At 45.5% G+C, this 18,698-nt stretch overlaps 1 protein-coding gene across 3 annotated transcripts in view; it reads right to left on the minus strand.

The window, feature by feature from the left end:
- Positions 1 to 17,235, minus strand: part of SIRT5 (sirtuin 5) — a 29,703-nt gene extending 12,468 nt beyond the window's left edge. The window contains exons 1-4 of one of the 3 annotated variants that reach the window (XM_017679985.3): positions 17,096 to 17,235; positions 10,206 to 10,355; positions 4,869 to 5,002; positions 2,275 to 2,500 (exon numbers count right to left, since the gene is read on the minus strand). In XM_017679985.3, the coding sequence (XP_017535474.3) occupies positions 2,275 to 2,500; positions 4,869 to 5,002; positions 10,206 to 10,320 (475 nt within the window). In that variant the 5' untranslated portion in view covers positions 10,321 to 10,355; positions 17,096 to 17,235. Of the gene's footprint in view, positions 1 to 2,274; positions 2,501 to 4,868; positions 5,003 to 7,729; positions 9,013 to 10,205; positions 10,356 to 16,886; positions 17,015 to 17,095 lie in introns of those variants that run through there. The other 2 variants (XM_017679988.3, XM_017679989.3) reach the window with 2 other exon arrangements.
- Between the last annotated feature and the right edge of the window lie 1,463 nt (positions 17,236 to 18,698).

Genomic DNA, 18,698 nt, shown 5'->3' on the forward strand with positions numbered 1-18,698 from the left:
ACAGTGGGGCACGCAGGATTACTGCACAAGCCAGGAGCACCTGCCTCCCTGGACTCTGTCATCTGGAGGAGAGAGACAGATGAAATAACTTACTACGTGACTCAGGAGCCCTCAGGTTACCTCGACTTTTAGGTAGAACTGAAGTGGTCAACAGACCAGATGAAGCCAACCTACACCCGAGGGCATGATTGGCTTAAGTATGTTACTAATAAAACCTCAGTAGCATGGGATGTGTTTACAAACCTTAATTTCGACTTAATAAAGCTTGAGTCTTTTATACAAATGCAGCTCAATAAAAATAATCAACTAATAAATGAAAAAAAATTAATGTTAAAACTAGCAACGATTTCCTGAGCAAAATCCAAAGTGGTGACCACAATTCCCTCAGTATGCACCGTGTGCCCAGAACACACCACAGAGGACACACCGCAAACCCAGCTGAGGGAAGGGCAGGGGGAGATCCCGGGGAGAAAAGGAGCCTGCTAACCCAGTAGCTCACCCAGAGCACCTCAGTGGTGTGAGACAATATACATATTCACCAGTTTCAGTATTTATTCAGCCATTTATTCCCATGTTAACATCTCTGAAATTCAGGCACATCCTACAGGTGATGGTGGATGTGAGATGGCTATCACAGCGCACATTTTCACGGCCTCGCCAAAGGGGAACAATGATGACTGAATCTGGTGTCACTCTCTCAACTGAACCGCTGTACTCCCAGTAGCCTGGCTGGTAACCCCAGGATATTCCAGGTGACCAACATTTTAAGGGCCATTGGAGGAAGGCAGTGAGTCCTAGTTGTCCAGAACCATTCTGCTGACATCTTTTGGTAAGACCAAGAAAGCCCTAGTATCAAACTTGCAGAATATGTGTCAGCAGCCTGGAAGAGACCCTGAGAGATAAGAGGGCATCCTGTTAGGACATGCCACATCACCAACCCCCTTGATGGCCCAGAGCATGCTACTGTGTGGGCAACACAGTCAAAGAAAAGGTAGAGAGTGAAAATATCATAAACACTTCATTTCACTCACATTTTATTTTCTATATGCATAAGAATGATATAGTTTCTAAAAATCTGTGTCTAAGTAAGTTTTAACAAGCCCTTTCTGTAAGTGTAACAATTCTAAGGAATAATAAAATACCATGGTTTAGCCACATTAAAAACATGATGCATCTTAAAATCAATGGCTTCTCCATTTTGATGAAATATGAGTTTTATTTCTAACCTAAATTAGAAGAGAGTTCTCACCACCTGCAACTCCAAAAGTCCCAACTAATATGCACATATTATCTTAGCTAATCCTTAAAACAATTGTTAATCCATGAAACAAGTATGGCCATTTTATGCATATTATATGGCAAGTGACACAGCCTACATTCTGACACTGCAGAGAAATGAGAGGAGCCGCATGGAAGGTGGCGCAGACCCAGCAGAAGGTGCCAAAGAACTCGGTTAGTAGGTGGCTAACTGTTGCTTGGACACAAAAGACAGACGGAATCCAAGTGACCAGTGCCCGAGGATCATTACCAGGGTGACCAGAAGCCTAGGCCAAAATGGGCAACTTCACCGCACGCACACAAAAACATTCCCCTTGGCTCACTGCTTCTGGAAGTTTCACATTAGAAATGCACTCCTTGAGATTGAAGTTCTAAGACTTTTAACTGCAAATATCTTCCGGAAGTAATCCTTGTATGCCTGTTTCTGCTTTCGTATAACTGGAATTATTAGATTTTTGGTGAGAGCAAAGATGGGAGAAGGTTAAAAGATAAGAGGGAAAAGGAGGGTGCCATCAAGAGCAGAGAAGAGAAGCCCCAGGGACCCAAGACAAACTCCTTGGGCACCACGAACTTAGTGGGCTTGCTGCAGTGATGATCACGGAGCTGGCAGCTCCCCAAAGGCTCAGGGCTGACCAGAAGCACAGCCCCAGTGGGGAGAGCCAGTTGGGGACAGAGGGCAAGAAAATGGGTACTCCTAGGAGTGCCAAAGTCTTCCCATGTGGCATCCTGCTAAAGCCACAGCTGTTCAATGGCCCATACCTCCCCTTTTCCTGCAGCCCCCCTGGGCAGTTGTCTGGGAGCACAGCCCCTGCCCCCAGAGGAGCTCGAGGGAGCTCATGCAGCTGTGCAGACCAGCACTGCTCCAGTACAACGTGCAGGCACCTGGGCGTCTTTTCAAAACACAGATTCTGATTCAGCTGGGGCCAGGTGGGGAGTTGCAGGGCAGGGGTTTTAAAGTCTGGTACCCCTCCCCATGGGAGGCTGAGGGTCCCTCACCATGGATTTCCAGAAGGTTCTTGGTGCCAGCCTTGCGGTGCAGCTCATCGATGTTTTGGGTGATGACCGTGACCCGTCGGCCCTGCTTGCCCAGCCGGGCCTCACACTTGGCAATGGCAAGGTGCCCAGGGTTTGGCAACTTGCTCTGCATGACCTCGCGCCGGTAATGGTAGAACTCCCACACCTGGGACGGGTTCCGGGCAAAGGCCTGAGGGGTGGCCAGGTCCTGGGGGAGAGAGGAGGGAGGAGGCAGGGAGGAAAAGCAGCAGTGATGCTCCTCTCCAGAACACGGGCAGCAGGGGCGCCGAACCTGGGGGGTGGCAGCGAACACGGGGAACACCCGAAGGCATTTTTCTCTGACTCAGAGGCAGGTGGCTCTGGGAGGCTGCAAGCTGGGACATGTCTGCTCAAGGTTCAGCAGTGTGGCAGACGTAGGACAGGGGCCTGGCCACCAGCCTGTGTCCCCATCCTGGAAACAAGCAGGGCCTTGAGAAATTGGTTTTAATTCCCCCAATTACAAGACAGGGACACTATGACCTGCCCCATTCACCACTCAAGTGGATTATGAACACAAAGTAAAGTAATATGCAGGAATGTAATTTAGGGTGAATCTATTTTTTCATGGAGCCCCAAAATGTACAAAGGCAATCCCATGTAGCCAGGCAAAAAGTGAAGTGCAAAATGGCCAAGGTTAAGAAACTCGGTTTTTTGAATAATCATATCTGACCTGATTGTTTATAGTTCATGATGCGTGATCAAAACCAAAAGTTTCTGTGAGATGACTGCCCTTGCACTGTTCACCATGTAAGAACTTATTCACTATGTAAGAACTTGTTTGTTATGCTTCAGAAGATTGGAGACTGTTGAGAATTAGGCTTGGGTTTGATTAATGATTGTGCATTGAGTCCCCTACACAGAATTTTATTGTTGTTAACAACCATTTGATCAATAAATATGAGAGATGCCCTCTCAAAAGAAAAAAAAAAGAAACTCAGTTTTTTAGCTATAATAATAGCTACACATACACAACTACACATATAAAACAGTGTATATATTAACAAAACATATAAAAATATATTTCAAAGTACAAGTTGTCTTCTAGGAGAGACAAATCTCACCTATGGTGAAAGAGGGCAGAGTAGCAGTTGTCTGGGGCTGGAAGCTGATAGGGAAGGGACACAAGGGAACCTCGGCTGTGACTGAAATACCCGGTATCTTGATTGTGGCCGTGGTGGCATTAGGCACTTTGTGTTCTACTGGTAGTAACGTCAGCCTTTGTTTGGGAGTGGATGGTCCGTGCTGCAGATTACCCACTTTGACCCTGTAACTTTCTTCCTTCCTCCCCTCCACTTAGAACACAAGTGGCCTGAAACAGTTTACAGGTGGTGCATGAACCTGCATATATGTGTCCTTGGAACAGAGCTGAGGTTAAACACACTCTCTTGACTTCTCTGCTTCCACGCAAGCTCTGCGCTGCCCTGACATACTGCCCACCCCTCTCCAAGCTCCTCCTCATACCCTCCGAGCCCCCAGGCCCTGCTTCCCCGATCCAGGGCTGCTGTCTGTGTCCTCTTTCCTGTGGGATCCTAATAGCCCTCTGCTCTTCTTTGTCCCCTGCTTCACCTTTAAGGTGATGATCCCCACGTCCACATCCTGAGGCCTTGTCAGGAGGGCAGCAGGGAGATGATAAAACACCCTAAATATTTCTCTGCCTGAGACACTTATAAGAGGAGGAAGGGCAGGCAGGTGCATTAAGCCTTCAAGTAACAAGAAATTACCTACTAAATGTGGAGGCCATATATTGAAGTAATTATTTATGATTGCCTTCATTCAATCAACAAAAATGTATTGAATATCTATCTGTGCCAGAGTTCTGGGAGCTGGGGATGGAGCAGTGAATAAAGCAGATAAAATTCCCTGCCCTCCCAGCCCAGAGATTTCCTGGGCCAGAGAGGAGGAGAGGGGCTGCAGAAGGCCTGGCAGGAATATTCTGGGCACAGAAATGTTCTACATTGTGATGGTGGTGGTGGCTACTTAACCCGACACGTTTGTTAAAAGCTGCTGAATTGCACACTTCGAATTGGTGAATTTTATCATAGGTATATTATACCTCAATAAAAGCTGAGTTAAAAAAAAAATCCATGCCCCCATAGAACTTACCTTCTAATGGCCTTTATATAAAGTTTTGAACATGAAGCCCACACCCTTCAAAAACTCAACTTTGGTGTTAATATGAGAAGTTCACAGAAACTAAAAACGTATAATACTTGATCTCAATATCTGTAGAAAAGTAATGAGTTAGGCTAACCAAGGCTTTCAATTCCACTTTAATTACTAGAAGAATTGAATTGTTATCTGAATAAGTGTAATCTATACACACAAATCTAGAAAGTAAGGGAAGTGGCTGCATTGCCTAAACCTGAGACCTTGATCACATGGACTTTGTGTTGATGCCAAAATGAACAGGAGCAAAGAGTAACAGCTGATTTCACACCTTTTTCCTCTGGGTTTCAGGCATCAGTACAGCTTCTGAGTCAAACTCTGCCATGGCTTCAGTCAGCAGAGCGTGTTAATGTTCTGAAAACATCACTAACCTGGGCCTGCCACCTTCTCCAGTAACCTCCGGCTCCTCTGAAAGTTGGAACCCCACTTTCAGCACTCACGCCAGCCCCTGAAATGATGACTACGTGCTTTGCTTTTGCAAAAAGCTTCCGAAACTCGGCCACATCTAAAGAGAAAAATCAAATCTTTATCAATCCAGTATACCATTTGGACATCTACATCCCATATCAATTGTCTAAATTTTGAAATTTGACCTTGTGTGAAATTATACTTTAAGATACCCAAATAAGGGAAGAACCAAGATGGCGGCATGAGTAGAGCAGTGGAAATCTCCTCCCAAAACCATATATATTTTTGAAAATACAACAAATACAACTAATCCTAAAAGAGACTAGAAGATACAGCACGAGAGCCAGACTACATCCACACCTGCAAGAACCCAGCGCCTTGAGAAGGGGGTAAGATACAAGCTGCGGCCCGGCAGGACCCGAGCACCCCTCACCCCAGCTCCTGGCAGAAGGAGAGGAGTCGGAGCTGGGAGGGAGAGGGAGCCCAGGACTGCTGAACACCCAACCCCAGCCATCTGCACTGGAGCACAGACACACAGTGCATGCGTGGGGTGCTGGAAACTAAGGAAATAGGACAGTAAGACCTGTGAGCGGGTCCCCGCAGCCAGCGCACCCGGGACAAAGAAAAGTGAGTGCTTTTTGAAAGTCTTAAAGGGATAGGGACCGCACAGCTGGACGGAAGTGCCCCGGGACACTTGGCCCAGCAGCCAGGAATCCTGGGGAACTCTGGGCGCCCGAACCCCCGCAGCGCAGCTCAGAGGCCCCTCACCATGATAAACAGCCTCCCACCTGTTCCCCCTCCAACGCAGCTCCGCCATATTGTAGCAGCAGCCTGAGGCAGGCCACGCCCACAGCAACTGCAAAGCTAAATAAACTCCATAGCGGCCGGGCAAGATCAGAAGCCCCGTCTGCACACAGCTGCCCAGCATAAACTGCTAGAGGCCGCTGTTCTCCCAGGAAAGGAAGGCCACAAACTGGCAAGATGGGACTTTCTCTTACCCAACACACGTGCCAGCTCCCCACAAATACATCTATCACCATGAAAAGGCAGAAGAAATTGATACAGACCAAAATCACAGAGGCAAACCCTGAGAAGGAGATAGACCTAACCAGTCTTCCTGAAAAAGAATTCAAAATAAAGCTCATAACCATGCTGATGGAGCTGCAGAGAAATATGCAAGAGCTAAGGGATGAAGTCCAGAAGGAGATTACAGAAATGAAACAATCTCTGGAAGGATTTATAAACAGAATGGATAAGATGCAAGAGGCCACTGATGGAATAGAAACCAGAGAACAGGAATGCACAGAAGCTGACTCAGAGAGAGATAAAAGGATCTCCAGGAATGAAACAATATTAAGAGAACTGTGTGACCAATCCAAAAGGAACAATATTGGCATTATAGGGATACCAGAAGAAGAAGAGAGAGAAAAAGGGATAGAAAGTGTCTTTGAAGAAATAATTGCTGAAAATTTCCCCAAACTGGGGGAGGAAATAATCGATCAGACCATGGAAGTGTACAGAACTCCCAGCAGAAAGGACCCAAGGAGGACAACACCAAGACACATAATAATTAAAATGGCAAAGATCAAGGACAAGGACAGAGTTTTAACAGGCAGCTAGAGAGAGGAAAAAGGTCACCTACAAAGGAAAACCCATCAGGCTATCATCAGACTTCTCAACAGAAACCCTACAGGCCAGAAGAGAATGGCATGATATATTTAATGCAATGAAACAGAAGGGCCTTGAACTAAGAATACTGCATCCAGCACGACTATCATTTAAATACGAAGGAGGGATTAAACAATTCCCAGACAAGCAAAAGTTGAGGGAATTTGCCTCCCACAAACCACCTCTACAGGGTATTTCAGAGGGACTGCTCTAGATGAGAGCACTTCTAAGACTAAATAGATGTCACCAGAGAAAATAAAATCACAGAAAAGAAAGCAGACCAACCAAATACTAACTAAAGGCAAAAAATAAAATCAACTACCCACAAAAGCAGTTAAAGGAAGCACAAAAGAGCACAGAATGAAACAACCAACATATAAAGAAAGGAGGAGGAGGAGTAAGAAGGGAGAAAAATAAAGAATGACCAGACAGTGTTTAAAATAGCTCAATAAGCGAGTTAAGTTAGACAGTAAGATACTAAAGAAGCTAACCTTGAACCTTTGGCAACCACGAATCTAAAGCCTGCAATGGCAATAAGTACATATCTTTCAATAATCACCCTAAATGTAAATGGACTGAATGCACCAATCAAAAGACACAGAATAATAGAATGGATAAAAAAGCGAGACCCATCTCTGTGCTGCTTACAAGAGACTCACCTCAAACCCAAAGACTATAGGAACAAAGAAAGACTGAAGAAACAAAACAGCAGCAGAATCATAGAACCTAAGAATGGACTAACAGTTACCAAAGTGAAAGGGACTGGGGAGAAAGGGAGGGAAGGGAGGGATAGGGTGGGGAAAAAGAAAGTGGGCATTATGGTTAGCATGTATAATGTGGGGGGGGGCATGGGGAGGGCTGTGCAACACAGAGAAGACAAGTAGTGATTCTACAGCATCTTACTATGCTGATGGACAGTACTGTAATGGGGTTTGTGGGGGGCACGTGGTGAAGGGGAGACCCTAGTAAACATAATATTCTTCATGTAATTGTAGATTAATGACAACAAAATTAATTGATTAATTAATTAAAAGGAAAAAAAAGATACCCAAATAAAAATCATTCCTGTGCCACGAAGACACCTTCCATGCAACCAGATATACGAGGGTAGAGGGTCTTAATAAAGAAGCAGGGGCTCTGGGCACACAGCACCCACCTTGAAGCTCAGCTCATCTCTGCCTCCCATCCATCAGACCCTCTGCTGTCCCGGGTTCCTCGGCTGCTTGTTGTGAACAACAGTGCCTTCCCCAGGGCAGGGCTGTTAGGAAGACTTAGAAGGGCTAATGGATGAGAACTCATCTTTCTTCATAAAAGTACAAACAGGCTTGGGTGTGTGAGGCCTGACCCAAGGCCTCTGGACCCCACCTTACTGAATTCACTTCCCTCTGGGGATGCTGCCAATCCCAGCTTCCCTCAGCACTGCCAGCACGGTGAGCAAATGCTCTCCCCCAAACCTGGACACACCGACCTCTTCCTTTATAGCTCAAATAAAAGCTGGACTTTTCAATAAGATGTCACCAGAAACTTGGGTAATAGGAGGGAACTGTACACAGAGAATAACCCCATAGCAGGTCAAGAAGCAGGGGCGGCCCTCCAGGATCAAAGTCCTTGCCCTGCACCTCCGGGCATCCTCCTGCCTGACCTCAAGCCGACAGGACAGCAGCCAAGACTGAGGGCTCACAGTGCCCCAGGCTCTGCACCACGCACTTTACACGGATCACGGGTGGAGTCTGCCCCTGAAACAAATGTCCTCATCACAGGATAAGACTGAGGAGCCAGACCTGGAGCTGCCACAGCTTCTCTAGGGCAGCAGCTAGGTGAGGGCGCGGCATGTGGCTGAGAGCAACACCCTTCTGCCCAGGCCCTGTGGCTCTGCAGGCCCCCATGCAGGGGGTAAGTGCTGTTGCATGACCCTACAGCCAAAGAGGCCCAGAGCTGAGCATAAACTGCCAGGAGAAGAGAGGCTCCCTCTTCTGCCCTCCGCCTGGAGAAGCCAGAGCCAGACCAGCATTGCCTTGTGGCCCTGGACACAGACATCTCCAGGAGTGGCTGACCTGGGCGGGATTTCAACAAATGCAGCAGTGAGGTCCTCAGCTGATGGCCAGGCTCTCTATTCTGTCTCCCGGAGGCAATGGCAGCCAAGGTCTACCGTTGGCCTGAATGGGTGTCTCTGAGAGCTGGAACCGGTAACAGGCGGGGGCTGAGAGACACTGAACTTGAATATTCAAGTGCATGTGACCTCATTTTGTAACAACAGTCTCTCCCCTCCTCCCTTCCTCTCTGACCCCTGGTTAGAATGAACAGAGTAACAGCAGGCTCTCTGAAACCAAGAAGCCGGACTCAGGCACCCTCTGCGGCCACATTCCCAAACCTCTCTGGAATCACAGTTGCAGTAGCATAAGGCTCAAAGGGCTGAAGACGGCCCAGACATCCTGTTCACTTGTCCTATAACCAAACCTGCTAAAGCTCAGCTGAAATTCACGTCCCCTTCACGGACAGACTGGTGTGAAAAATAAGGCCCACTGAAAGAACAAGAGGTTTAATAAGAAAATGTACAACTACTTTTCTAGGAACTATTATCTATGACTCCTGGGTTTGAATCCTACAAACATCCTTAGGACTTCAAAGTTCACCCACAAAATTTTTCCCAGTTCTAAAGGTCTTTTCTACCCCAATGTAAACCTTCTTAACCTACTGGTAAATTCCTATGTCAGAGTGATTTCTTTTAAGGTACTGTGTTAAGCAATTTCTAGAAACAAAAAAAAGGCAACTCAGGCTTGATTCTTGGAAAATAGAATTTAAGACATAATAATATTAATGGGGTATAAACTATTTTAAAAAAATGACATTTCCTAATTGATAAGAAAAACACACCAGCATGTTTTGTGGCTCCAAACCCAGATGGCCCCCTTCTGGGCGAGGTCAGGCACGTGCTTCTGGGTCCCACCACAGCCTCTAGAAGCCTGCCCTGCACAGCTGGGAACAACAATGGGTTGGACAGCCAGCTGGAACTGGGGCTTTGGGGCTCTTTGCCATTCCCGAGGTTGGGCAAAAATGAAAGGGGAGTTACTCTGCAAGAGCAAACTTAGGGCATTAGGAAAAGTTATCCAAAAATTCACAATGGGCCAAAAGAGTTCAGCTTGGCCTCTCAATGCCACAGGGAAGCAGTTTAACAAGCCCATCTAAGTATCATTTACTATACCCATCTGGTAGACTCTATACTCAAAAAGGATGGAGAGCCCGGATATGTTAACCTGTAGGCTTCTGTCAGGTAGAGATACAAATCATTTCTGTCCAGCAAGAGGTTTAACCCATATTGCCCTGTACAATAATCACCAGCTTTCCTCCCCTGCAGAGAGGTGATGGGTTTCAATACAACTCATGGGTGAAAAGGGTAAATGCAAATATTCTGGAGAAGCAATAAAATGTTTTAAATGAACTTGACTATTAAGAGATAATCCCTGCCCCTGCCCCGCAAGGACCTCAACTAAGAAAAAGAGAACAGAGCGACTTTCTCCACAATCTTGCCTAGAACCCACTTCAGCACAGACATGCCCTTTCAAAGTGTTGGAACTTTCAGGCACTTTAAATCCCACTGGAGATGAGGAGATGGCAGGCTAAGGAAGACCTACTTGAACTCGGTCGAGCCATCGCCGGGCAAATCTTGGCTTGTGCGGAGGCCGGAGACTTCAGTCCACAACAGAGGTGGGAAAGCAATCGTCTGGGGACAACCTGGAGAAGTCGCATCAGGCCTTCCTCGTAGGACTAATTCTAGAGAGGGGCTTTGGGAAAAACACAAGAGCAAATAGAAACAATCAGAGAATACTTGTATTTCAATCAATGAATCAATCAATCAACGTTAAGAATGCCCTTCACAAACATCTTTCCTAAGAGATCCTCATGTCATTCACCCTCTACACCAACTTTTCTTTGTGTGGCAAGTGCTCCTAGGTGCCCTGGAGTGGTGATTCTCGAAGTGTGGCCCCCAGACCAGCAGCAGCAGCTGATCTTGCTAAAAATGCAAGTCACGGCTCCACCGCAGACCCACCGAGTCTGTCTCCCTGTGACTCTGCTGAACGCTCGAGTCTGAGCACCCCGGCCTTAGAGGTTTGGGAAGGGGTTAGATGTGAGAATTCATCTGAAAACCAGGTTCTGCTGCTTTAAAAAAAGTATGAAAACCACTGGCCTTTCAACTTTTGGTCAAAATGCTGTTTCTATGAGAATGTAAATTCTGACAACTGAACTAGGCAGAGAAGGTAAGTACTATGATGACAAATAGAATTAAGATGACATCATGCCAAAGAAACCTGTGAGTCTTAAAGCACATTTAGTAGATCTTTATCTATCCCTGAGGAATTTTATAAAAGAAAAACAGAGAAAGGCAATACATGGATCAATGGCATCAAAGAGTTATTGGCAGAAATGAATTTTATCTAGTGGGACAAATTGTTCAAAGTGCTCAGAATTACAGGTCTGTAGATATATAGGAAAAGTACAAAAATAACACATTTCCCAAAACTTAATAGTCCCTTTGGATGGGCAACCTATCAAAATTATAAATGCATTTTCCCTAGTCTGGAAATTTTTATAACAGTGAGGCTTCCATACGTCCAAAACCTTATCTGCAGGGTTGTTCATTGTGATTAACAGGAAGAGACTAGGAACAACCTAAATGTCCACCTGCAAGGGACAAGTTCAGTAAACAATGGCACAGTCACAATATTCAACATGGCTGCTATGAAAAGGAATCTATGTATGAGTCTGCCCATATGACATTCTGGAATAGACAAAACTCTGGGGACAAAAAAATGTATCAGTAGTCACCCAAGCATGGAGGAGTGAATACTCAAAGGGGCGGGAAATTTTGGGGGGTGACGGAACTCTATACTAAGAAAGAGTTAATTTTACTGTCTGTAAACTATAATATAGTTTAAAAATAAAAATAATAGGTATAGGGTTTCAGTTTTGCAAGGTAAAAATGGTTCTGGAGATTGGCTGCACAACAATGTGTAGAGAAAATGTAATTTCCTATGGTCAGGATTCTCACTTGACCCTGGTCGGCTTGCCCACTACACACGTGTGGGCAGTACGTTATTACTGACTCTACATAAAGAGCTCCACCCAGTGCTCTGGGCTGCACGGCTGCAGGAGAGCAGAGACTGAGATGGCTGCAGAGGCAGAGAGGCCCAGAGGCAGAGACCAGCTTGCTGCATGCAGACTCACTCTGAGTGGACAGGATTCTAGTGATTGACCTGCCCCCATGGGAATAAAGTTGGTTATAAACCCTTTCACCCCAAGAACGTTCCATTGTCACCTTTCAGTCTCACCAAATCATGCGTGAACTTGCCTGGGGCTGAAACCCACTGGCAAGACAAATGTGAATGGTACTCTTAAAAATGGTTAAGATGGTAAATTTTATGTCACGTATATTTTAGTACAATTTTTAAAAACTCAATGAATAAAGTCCAATTAAATGTGGTTTGCTGACTGATTCAGTATTTATAAGCAGACAGCTTGCTAGCTTCAGAAGTGAGTGTTGGGGGCAGCAGAGCAGAGGATATTCAGAGATCAAAAACATGTCTGGAAGATGAGACTCAAAAACGTGTTAGTGCCAAATCAGATTATTTAATTCCATAAATCATTCCAACGTTCAGATTTCACGTTTAAAAAAAAAAGAACAGAATGCAGACCCTCTCTCTAATCTGATAGAGATCTCCAGAATGTAATGTTGACGGGAAGAGTCCACTGCTAATAGTGCTTGGTAAGAGAAAGGGAAGAGGATACAAGTATATGCCATAGTACTTTTTAGCATTTGGGTTAAAAAAAAAAACAACTGAAGAATTCCCAAGAAATTAGTAAAAAAGAATTGGAGATGGGGTCGGAAATATGACGTATGGTGACAAAAGTGAAAGCAAGGATTTTCAACACGTGTTCTATTTCTTTGCACGGTCAGTGCTCTCCGGCCAACGCCCAGTGACACACCTGCAGTCCAGCGAGCTGCAAGGAGAGAGCCGCCCACCAGGAACCCTGCAGGGGTCCCAGCAACGGTGTCCAAGAGGATCTATTATAGGACTTGTGCTTGTGTCAGGTAAGGCTGGGAGGGTTCATGGGAGTGAGGCTTGGTTCTGCACTGGGCACTGTCAGGAAACAGGATACTTTGTTCGGATATTTTAGGGAATCTTACCTAAGTGGTAGAGGGAATAAATTGAGGTCAGATCTCTGATGGGTCAAGACCAGCAGGCCCTCATGTTAACCAGGACAGGAGGATATTTTTCCATTTTTGTGGTTTAAACAATGCTTTTTTTTTGTCTGGGTTCAGACCTAATTATGGAGTTGTCTTATTTCTGTCCTGATTCACTGTTGTTACAGAGTAGGTGGGTAGCCTTGTCTAAAGTTGGTGTTCTGAGAAACTATTTGTGTTCAACCAAGGTCTATCGGATTGTGCCAGGCTGAAAACTAAATGTCCATCAACTAATAAATGGGTAAATAAACTGTGGTTCATCCATACAACACTAGTCAGCACTAAAAAGAACAAACTGCTAATATATGCAAAACAAGTTTTAAAGTATTATGCAATAGCAACTTGACAGTGGAAAACCCTGGCAGACAGTACTTAGGTGATCAGTGTTAGTATCACCAGTAACAGGACATAAGACTTCATCTGCCTCTTGCTATGATGCAATGAGAAGGGCAAAGTGTTGTTTTCCCCAGATATATGTTACCTCAATTTAATTTTAAGAAAACACCAGACAAACCCCAATTGAGGGGGGCATTCTACAGCCAAATGGGCCAGTACTTTTCAAAAACATCATCAGGGTTATGAAAGATAAAGGCTGGGGGCTCGTCCCAGATCAGAGACTAAGGAGCCATGACAACTTACATGCAGGATGGCGTCCTGGATTGGATCAGAGATGTGAAAAGGGACGTTAGTGGGAGAACTGGCAAAGTCTGAAAGAAGTCTGCAAATTTTCTAACAGCACTGTATCAACGTAAATGTACTAGGAAAGCTAGGGTAAGATGTTGACCTTAGGGGAAAGTGGGTAAATAGTATATGTGTCCTATTTTTGTAACATCTCTGTAAACCAAATTATTAAAGTTGCTTTTTTTGAAAAAGAAAAGCAATATGCTAAGTGAAAGAAACCAGACACTTTAAAAAGGCTACATTGAGTTTGAGACCATTAGGATATTGCCATTTAGGAAGGGCACACTACAGGTACAGAAATCACTTCCATGGTTTCCAGGGGCATAGGGTGCGGTGAGGAGGGCCAGGAACTTTTTTAAGCAATGGAAATTCTGTCTTCATTTTGTGGTGGTTTTTCAAATCTTGTAAAACAGTGTAATTCAACCGGTAACTTTTACACTATATAAGTTGTATTTCAACAAACCACACTTAAAAAAGAATAAGTAGTGTGCATGTTGACAAATTTTCATTGTAACCTATCTCTGCTATAACCAGAAAGAGTGGACAAGATGCTTGGAATACTGGAGGGGAAAAAAAAAGTTTAGAGAAAAATGACACAGTGTTGGTCTCCAGAATAACTTCAGGGGACAAGACCCTCTGGCTGCCTAGAGTCATTTCTGCAAAAGAAGAATGCAAAGTTAAGAGCCAAAGGGAACACCAAGAAAGGCCTCTGGCTGACCAGCTGCTGCAGGAAAAGGTGAGCAGACTCAGAAATGCCCACTGCAGCCCAGCAGGGCCGCTCAGGTGAGCATCTGCAACCTGTAACAATGGGGAAGCCTGACACCATGGAAACAGCTCCAGTGATCTATTTAAAGGAAGCATGGGGAAAATGACTTGTCATGATTTTCAGCCAGCATGGGCATGATTAGGTTTTGACGAACTTCAATTTATTTGGAAAAACTAATTATCAGGAACATCTCAGTAAGGGACAAGTGTTACTACAGTTTTTTTTTCATTATGGAAAAATTTAAACATATACAAAAATAGAATGATATAGTAATCCCTTATGTTTCTATCACCCAGCTTCAATAATCATCAAGAAAAGGAATTTTTCTCAAATCCATTTGAGGCTGTAAGTACTTTTATAGGTGATAATTGTTAACTTGCGTATCTGGATGAAAACTGCAATTCAAGTTCCCAATACTGCCTAACTTTACTAAAAATCTCCTTACATGTTGCATGAAGTTACTTATGCTATCATTTTGAGCTTAATATGTATCCTTCAGTTATTTCTCTCAAAGATGGAAATGTTTAAGTCCACTGTTGCTTTGTAATATTTAAATCTGGAGACATCAATTTGATCCCCAAAATTCATTTCTTCTTATATAGGTGTTTAAATGTAAGGGAACCTTTCTACTTAGTGTCAAAGAATCCTGAATAAACTGTCGTATTTCTTCTCACACAGGAAGAAATGGGATTTTAAGTCATTAAGAATTTGAGTTAGGGATTTTAAATCCAATAAACAGAGGCATTCCATGTAAAGCAGTTGACTACACTGCGGTTATAGTTCTTCTCAATAAAGGTCTAAATGATGGGTCTTCTGCTGGATAGCTATGAAAGGGAGGCAAATCCTCATTCTATTCTGAACATGAGTGTTGAAATTGTGAATTTTAAAGAGGTGCCCCAAATTTGAGAATATTAAGGAATTTTTAATTGTATGATTGACAAGATTAGGACTATATTATCTGGACTAATTTTTCATCTAAGCTTTTCTATTTGATGTTTTCATTATTGAGTAAGACTTTCAATATAACACTGAACTCAAAATAATAAAAGAAAAAAGTTGTATTTGCCCATGTTTCAACATTTCCAAAAATTGCTAGTTTCTAGAGTTTTTGCCTAGGAAATGCAGTCAGCAAGTACTTTTTGGGAAGATGGCTTTATTTCTCAGGTGAACTGCACTGTCTAATGACATATACATGTATTTATATGCATATATCCACATTCATGGATTATATACAATTAAAATACTTTCTAAACATGTATATCCTATTTCAAATCTTGCATCATACTAACTTTTTAATGTATTAGTGGGATCTAAGTTTTCTATCTGAAGAAATAAATTAGTGAGATAATTTTAGTCTCATGGGTTACAAGACCCACTCTATTGCCTGTTTTATTAGTCAACATTTTACATGATTTTTTTTTAATAAAATGAATGTTGGAATTGTTTTGCCAAGTTTTCCATCAATTTACAAGATATTCTCCAAGTCTCTCAGAAAATGTGAAAACAAAGTAAAGTAGAGATTAAAAACAAAATGTTTACATTTTTTAACAGCACCACCTGAAATTTATTTCCCAGATGGGGAACGCTCAGGGCATGAGACTATTTTCAAGCTGCTACAACAAAGTATTTATTGGATGCATCCTCTACACCAGCACTTATCTGCTTTCCTGATGGGTTGGGGTGGGCAGTGGCTCCACCTTGCACAAGCTTACAACCCTGTTCAAGTGGAAAAGCAAGTTCCCAGGGGGTTAGAATAAGGCCACCACAGTGCTGTCGGAGGACGCCAGAACTCGTTTATCCAGTCCAGAAGCCTTCAGGGGTGAAAACGCCTTTGGGTGAACGCACCAATTACTCTTCCTTGATTGTATCTCCAGGGTGGGAAGACAGGACTCAAGGAAAGAAACTCATTTATCAGACAGGCATTGTGAGCTACAGGTGCCAGAATGTCCCACGGGGTGACTTTACGCTGGAAGAACAGCAGTGTCTTTTAACCAGGCTTTCTTGTGAAACTTGTAACTCACCTACCAAATCAGAAAAAAATGAAAAAAATGTGTCTACGTTTCCTGTGAAAAAGGACCATCCTACCGATTCTGAAAAAGGCAATAAATGATAGGTTCCCTTAACAATTCCAGAGAAGAAAATTACAAGTATTAACTTATAATAACATAAGCACATTGCAGAGGAACTACAGAAACTTAACACCGGTGAGCTAAGCAGATGCGGTGCCCCAGGCCCCAGCTATCAACATCAGCAGCCTCATTCCCTCCCCCTTCTACCACCTGCTCTTGTCAAGGTCACGAGTGACCTCCACCTTGCTAAACCCAACGTGATCGCAGTCCTCCTGCTTGATCACGTCCAGCCTCTGACTCATCTGTCACCTCTCCAGGAAAAAACACTTGGTTCTCCTGGCTGCCAGACACCACCCTCTGGTGGTTTTCCTCCGTCCTCTCAGATATCCCATCCTCCCAGGGTCTCCAGACCCCATCCCCCCTCCAATGACCAAGAGCCCCCTCCCCAAGCGCCGCACAGCCAAGCCTGAGCTGGGGAACTTCCCCAAACCTGCACCCCGCAAAGCCTCAGGCACCATCCTCGGGGCCCCACTGGTCCGGTTCCCACAGCTCATACCCTAGTGGAGCCAAGCTGTCCGCAAATTCTGACCGACGCCCCTTTCGGCTTCGTCCGAAGTTGACCCCTCCTCCCGTGCCCACAGCCAATACCCAAGCCTAGGCCACCATCGGCTGACCCGCCCCCCGCCCCCAGCTGCAGCAGGGGCCACAGGAACCCTCCCGAAAGGGGGATCTGTGCTCCGAGACTCCACCTTCCCGGCGGCCTACCGGGCCGACGTGCTCCGGCCGCGTTATTTTCCAACCGCGTTTCCGGTCCCCTCCCCAGTCTCTGGGGCTGCTCCAGCCCCCGCGCTGTGCCCTGAAGACCGCGGACCTCGGGCCTCCGTCCGCGAAGCATCCCTGACCGGGAACTCCCCGCGGTCCTCCCGCGCGCCCCCCGTGGCCCCGCAATCACCGCCCACCCGGAACCCGGAAGCGGTTGCGCATGCGCATCGTGGGCGGGCCGGCCCCACCCCTGGGAGCCCAGGGCCGCTCTGGGCTGCGTGCTCAGTGGGGGCCCTTGGACCGGAGCCGGCGAGGCCGCGGACACCCCGGCCCGGCAGGAGACGCCCCTGCAGGCGGCGGGAACGGCAGCGGCGGCCCTGGCGCGGGGCGGGACGCGGAGGTCGGGGCTGCAGCGGCCCCTGCCGGACACCCGGGCGCGGCCGGGCTCCCGAGACCCGCCGGGCCAGGTCGTGTGTATCATTGGACGGGTGTTCCTTTGCTGCTCTTTCTTTGGGGTGCTGCGGGGCGGCGCAGGGGGCAGCGCCTTGCCCCCTCTGTGTGAGCTTCCGGGATACACCGTGAGTTATTACCCGCGTTCCTCACTGGGCCTCAAGTCGGGTCCCCCAGCGTCGGGACAGAGCATTTCAGACGCTGGGGCTGCTTTCCCGGAAACGGTATTTCCAGAGATGGTTCTTCGGGTTTCCAGGCTAGCCCAGGGAATTTGAAGGCTGGTACCAAGATTCTTACCTGGGTGTCCGAAGGAAACATTTTCAGGGCCTTTAGGACTCGGTGACCCCATAGCCCCATGTGTCTGATTTTCCTTAAGATCAGTCATCTTTTCTTTGACTCAGGCTTACCACCAGCACTGCTTTTCCTGGAAGGAATTTCATATGGCAGGCCAATGAATGGGAAAGGGAAGTGGTTTAAGAACTTGGGTGCAAAAAATGGTAGGTTAACATTGTTTTCCCAACTCAAGTGTCAAACACTTGCCACAGTTTAGCTGGAAATTCAGCCCACTTTGGAACCCTTTGCTCCTGTGAGCTGCACCAGCTCCTTGGCGGCTCACAGAGTCCAAGAACATTGAAGGAGGGCTGCATGTCCGGTTGCTGTTTTAACCCCAATATGTGTATGGCCCTTACTTCATGCCACACATTTCTAGGAACTTCACATATATTGACTTATTTATCTTCCCCACTACCTGATACAATAGATACTGTTATCCTCGCTTAACAGGTTGGGAAACTGAGGCCCAGGAAGGTCAAGTACCTGCCGAAAACAGAAAAAACTGTTAAATAGAACTGGGGTTTGAACTTGTACCTTGACTGTAGATACCCCCCCCTCCGCATACTGCCTCTCATTAAAGTGTTGTTCCATTGCCTTTGTGCTAATGGTATTAATCATTACTTTTTTTTATTAAAGTATTGATACACAGTCTTATGATGGTTTCAAATACACAACACAGTGGTTCAACATTGACCCACGTTATCAAGTACTCACCCCTCCATTGGGGTCGCTGTCTATCAACATAGTAAGGTGTTACAGAGTCATTAATTGTATTATCCATGCTGTACTGCCATCTCCGTGATCCACCTATATTGTGATTGCA

This window comes from Manis javanica, chromosome 16, assembly GCF_040802235.1.
Source record: "Manis javanica isolate MJ-LG chromosome 16, MJ_LKY, whole genome shotgun sequence".
Classification (NCBI taxonomy): Eukaryota; Metazoa; Chordata; class Mammalia; order Pholidota; family Manidae; genus Manis; species Manis javanica.